The 4897-nt window shown below is 47.0% G+C and overlaps 2 protein-coding genes across 5 annotated transcripts in view; one reads left to right on the top strand and one right to left on the bottom strand.

The window, feature by feature from the left end:
- The window catches only part of LOC109515284 (NADH dehydrogenase [ubiquinone] flavoprotein 1, mitochondrial-like), a 6717-nt gene extending 4941 nt beyond the window's left edge, over positions 1 to 1776 (top strand). Inside the window, exons 9-10 of the mRNA XM_019868944.1 lie at positions 1232 to 1377; positions 1453 to 1776. Coding sequence (XP_019724503.1) covers positions 1232 to 1377; positions 1453 to 1548 — 242 coding nt within the window. The 3' untranslated portion in view covers positions 1549 to 1776. The remainder of the gene's footprint in view (positions 1 to 1231; positions 1378 to 1452) is intronic.
- Positions 1777 to 2122: 346 nt separating this feature from the next.
- Positions 2123 to 4897, bottom strand: part of khdc4 (KH domain containing 4, pre-mRNA splicing factor) — a 9831-nt gene continuing 7056 nt past the window's right edge. Inside the window, exons 13-14 of one of the 4 annotated variants that reach the window (XM_019869176.1) lie at positions 3296 to 3381; positions 2123 to 2704 (exon numbers count right to left, since the gene is read on the bottom strand). In XM_019869176.1, the coding sequence (XP_019724735.1) occupies positions 2478 to 2704; positions 3296 to 3381 (313 nt within the window). In that variant the 3' untranslated portion in view covers positions 2123 to 2477. Of the gene's footprint in view, positions 2708 to 3269; positions 3382 to 4897 lie in introns of those variants that run through there. The other 3 variants (XM_019869175.1, XR_002168185.1, XM_019869177.1) reach the window with 3 other exon arrangements.

Raw genomic sequence — 4897 nt, forward strand, 5'->3', positions numbered from 1 at the left:
GCCGCTCTCCCCCCCCAGTTTGCTCGGGGTGTGTGTGTGTGTGTGTGTGTGTGTGTGTGTGTGTGTGTGTGTGTGTGTGTGTGCTGTGACAGGAGGAGTGAGGGGTGGTTGGGACAATCTATTAGGGGTGATCCCCGGTGGGTCCTCCACTCCCATCATCCCTCGGCACGTGTGCGATGACGTGTTGATGGATTTCGACGACCTGGTGCGTGCGGAAAGCGCCCTGGGCACAGCCGCTGTCATTGTCATGGATAAGTCTGTAGGTAAACGGTCGAGAAGAAAACTGGACTGTGAGAAATGATTTTTTGGGGATCTGGCGTCACGCGTTTGATTTGTCCTTGCAGACCGACGTCATTCGAGCCATCGCGCGTTTGATTGAGTTCTACAAACATGAGAGCTGCGGCCAGTGCACACCGTGCAGAGAGGGTGAGCATCTCAAAAAAATAAATAAAATAAAAACAACCGTGTCTATTATGAAAACATTGCTCCAGCGCCGTGTGGTGGCTACGGATCGATTTTAAGGGAGCTTCATTTAGTCAGGCCTTGTCTTCCCGGGTTTTCCGCAATCATTGCGGAAATCATTGTATCATTGCGGTGTGCAACACGAACATTATTACAGGAAATAATATACATCTAAAACATAAAAGTAGTATCGTGTAGTCTCCATTAATTGCACAGCAATTAATCAACAACTTATTAGTTATCAAAATGATCAACTTAAAATTGGCCAAATCCTTCAAATTTCAGCTTTGCAACAGTAAAATAAAAAAATGTCTTGAAAGCACTGATGATCGAAAATCACTTATTGTGGAAAACAGTGCTGAACATTTTTCCCTATTTTCGGCATGTTGCGCATCAAACCAGTAACAGAACCCGAATTACTTATCGGTGGAATTTATTATTATTTTTTAAATTAAATATGATTAACCCCCCCCAAAAACCTTTTAAAATAACGGTTCATTGCAGCCCTCGTCTCCATCTGAAAAGGCCACTGGTATTGGCACTTTTCAGGGATGGCCGCACTCCGCAGCAAAGGGGCTGACAGAAATAGACGTCGGCTCAGGGAAGCCACTCCAGCATTGTATTTCTATCATATATTCCTCAATTACTTTCTAAGCCCCCATAGCCCGTGTGTCAGTCAAGCTCCCCCTTGCCCCACTTCATCCCAATAGAGGGGGAAAAAAATCCTGGGCCCACCTCTTTTGTTGAAACTTTGTGAAATTCTTTTCAGGGGTAGACTGGATGAACGCAATAATGTGGAGATTTGTGAGAGGAGAGGCGGCCGTTTCCGAGATCGACATGATCTGGGAGCTGAGCAAACAGATCGAAGGGCATACCATCTGTGCGCTGGGGGACGGAGCGGCCTGGCCCGTGCAGGTGAGCCTAACACTGCGTAAGAGTGAGTCAGAAACGGTGGGTGGGAGCCTTCATTGCGCATTTTGTCCTTCACAGGGACTCATACGCCATTTCCGTCCAGAAATGGAGGCTCGCATCGCTCAGTACAACAAGAAAAATACGCCAAGGCAGACAGTCATTGAAATGACCTGAAAACAAGTACAGCAGACCACCACGTACTTGCGTCTTGGCAGTCATTAATTCAGACATTTCTTTTGAATACTGAAAAAAAAAAGTTCCATCAATTACATATGGATTTTTGCTTTTTGTGAGCCGGCTCCGCCCCTATTCCCGTGAATTAAGGGCGTCGACTGTAGGCGGAGTGTAAAAGTACATGTTGCTGGCAGCCGACGGAAACTTTGTACCCTCCAAATCATCACTTTGCAGGAAACCCCGATAAGATATCCTTTATTTGTCCCACATTGGGGAAATTTACAGTCTACAGCAATAGCATGTCTGTTTAGCCATTAGCATTGCAGAGTGCAACACCTATTATTTGGTCAATAATTTGTAAAAATGAACACACAAGTGCTTTCATATTGATTGGTGGAAAAAATATGAAATGGACTAAATTATGACTCTTATAAACTGTTTGCTATTTATTCTAATAAACTAGACCGGTGCAAAATGATTACCGGTAGTTTATCTCACTAAACGATGAAAAGCATATTTTTTCAATCCTTTTATCTCAAACTGAGATTTTGTTGAAGAAAAAAAAAATACAGTATTATAATTTACACCACTTTATTTCCAAAAAGCAACATTTAAATTACTACACATTAGTCCAAAACAATTGCGACAAAAACAAAACAACATGGTGTGTCCAGGACTGAAGAAGGATGAAATTAAAGCCGATCATCATTTTTTATTGTTTCCACAAAGAATCTATTCAGATATTCACATTTTTTTCAAAATTCAAACTGGCATTGCTGATGTCACCTTTCCAACATCCACGGCTTTGCAAAGTGTCACTCGGAAAAAGGATCATCTTTACACTGTACATGTGTGTAGAAAACACAAAATATGCTTACTTGAACTAAACCAAAGCTACGAGTCATCCGCGTAGAACTGCTGTCGAACTTTCAGGGTGCCATCCAGAAAGGCATAGACTGCTGCTGCGGCTGCGTTTTCGCCCGGGGGGGCGGCGGCGGCGGGCAGCGGTACCCCTGGATCCAGTCTAAGGAGGTAGAAGGAGAGCCCGCGGGGTTACCTGACCCCGAGGCTTTGGAGCTCGGGTGGTCTTCCTCTTCGTCGGAGGAGTCGCCGGCGTACGCGACCAAGCCCGTTTTTAGCCTCTTCCCAGTCGGCTCTGCTAAAAGGAGGAGGGGAGGATGCACATTTGGAGGAGGGGGGAGACAAGAAAAAAACCCCAACAACAACAAAACATTGCAGCAGCAATTCAACACAATCCACATTGGAAGAAAAAGATTAGTTTGGCGGAGGATGGGAGGGCCATCCCGCAACCGCCATTGGTCAGTGGGGGGGGCATCCAATGGAGCGTCAGGATGGCGGCACGTGACAAGTCGTCATCAGCCCCCCCCCCCAGCCCCCCAGGGATGACATGGAAGAGAGGAAAAACAGGAAAAAAAGAGAAAACACAAAAACAGGAGAGACTCTCGTTAGTGAGGGAGGCCAACGCTACACACGCATGATGATGTCATCAGAACGGGACAAGACACTGGATAAAAGGCTCCAACTATTTGCCGTTTTTTTTAGTCGCTGCTACAGAATCCTGGAAGAGTCATGGAAACGCATCAACCCTGCCTCAGCTCAGCTATAGGAGACATTTTTAGTTTTAAGTCTATGTGGATTCCTGCTAAAACTGTGGTTGGAGGGCACACTCCACTTCTGCAGAGAGCGGACTTGGACGGGATTTCTCAATGTGACGTACTGGACTTACCCACGGGGCCTTGCGGTGGCCTCCTCTCCTCCATCTTGGGTCTCACACCATTTACGGGCAACAGCGGTGGAGGCATTAGCTGCCTACTGAAGAAACAAGCCAACCAACACTTAGCCATTTATAGTGATGAGATAAAAACAACAACAATGTTCCGATGTTGGGCAAAGCAAAATTGTAACGTTACAATCATACACCTGTTGAAGATAGTGGCATATTGTGAGTGAAGAAAGAAATCAAGCATGTTCCTTAAAATAATAGTGTTTCTGGTAATATGAGAAAAAAAACAACAGATATATATATATATATATACACACATATATTAAAAAAAAAGGAAGTCAAGTAAGTGTAGGGGAAATGATTTCCAACTAAACTCTGTGTACCTGTCCCTCGCACTCGTCGGGCCAGAGGAACTCGAAGGTGGGGGTCCTGCAGTCTCGGGGCTGCCCGCGGAGAAGCCTGCACCTAAATTAGTCATATGAATGGGTCCATGCTATGAGCAGAAAGACACACAGGCGCCATTAGCAGACATCCTCAACTTGACTCTACTGGCCACAGCATCAAGTGTCACTTTTTAGTTTTTTCCTTCTCTTATTTCTGACCAGGTGTCTGACCAACTTTTCCTGGGTCACAATTTTTCGACACTTTTCAGCCTATCACAGAATTTTTTTTCCCCCCACTTAGCACATAGAAAAGCTTCACACACCAACATGATTAAAAAGGAAACAAAACTAAAGCAAAATTTCAAGTGTTTTAATTGTTCCCACAGTGTGGGGGATGAGATATGCTTGAATGCATTATTGGACGTTCTATTTGTATATTAGTTCTGTATATGCTAAGCTAATAGCGATGCTAATTTTTGTTAGCCCATCGATGGTGTTTCCCATGCATTTTAGCATGAAGTCAGCAGACTTGCGTACAGCTGATGATGATGATGGTGTGTTAAAAGGCAAGGCAAGGCGGATGTAGAAAACGATTGCCGCGTTGTAGCGGTTGCTCACCTGATAGCCGAGCAGGCCACTGTCACACTCGTCGGGCACTTCTTCTGTGAATCGTCTTTTCTGCGCTGGATTGGCCGACATGGACGGAGGAGGCGGGGCTTTGGGCGGCGCCACAGCCGACGGAACGTAGGACATGGGAGGAAGCGTCTGCTCCGAGAGAAGAAACACGTTTGTTTGCCAAGTACGGAATCAAGGCGTCCCGAAAAAGCCCCCCTAAAATTTTGAGTTTCTGTTGGCTGTCAGCTATGATCATCAAGCACACGGTATGACATTCCCAATGATCGCGAATGGGTACCTGGACCACCGAAGCCGGAGGAGGAACTGGAACTGGAGCTGGAGCCGGAACCGGAGGAAGAACGGGTGGCGGAAGAGGTGCCGGAACGGGAGCGGAAACGGGAGGCGCCGGACAGAGTGGCGGGGCCAGATTTGGAGGCGGCGGCGGCGGCACCGGCGTCGGTGGGAACTGAGGGAGAACAACCTTGGGTGGCGGGATGGGGGAGGGCACGGAGAAGGGCATCGGTGGGGGCTGGTTCTGAGGCGGCGGCACCGGCATGGGGTAGCCCGGCTGGAAGCCGGCCGGGGGGGAGTAAGGGGGCATACCGGT

The sequence above is a fragment of the Hippocampus comes genome, unplaced genomic scaffold (assembly GCF_001891065.2).
Source record: "Hippocampus comes isolate QL1 unplaced genomic scaffold, H_comes_QL1_v1.1 scaffold67, whole genome shotgun sequence".
In the NCBI taxonomy this organism is placed as follows: Eukaryota; Metazoa; Chordata; class Actinopteri; order Syngnathiformes; family Syngnathidae; genus Hippocampus; species Hippocampus comes.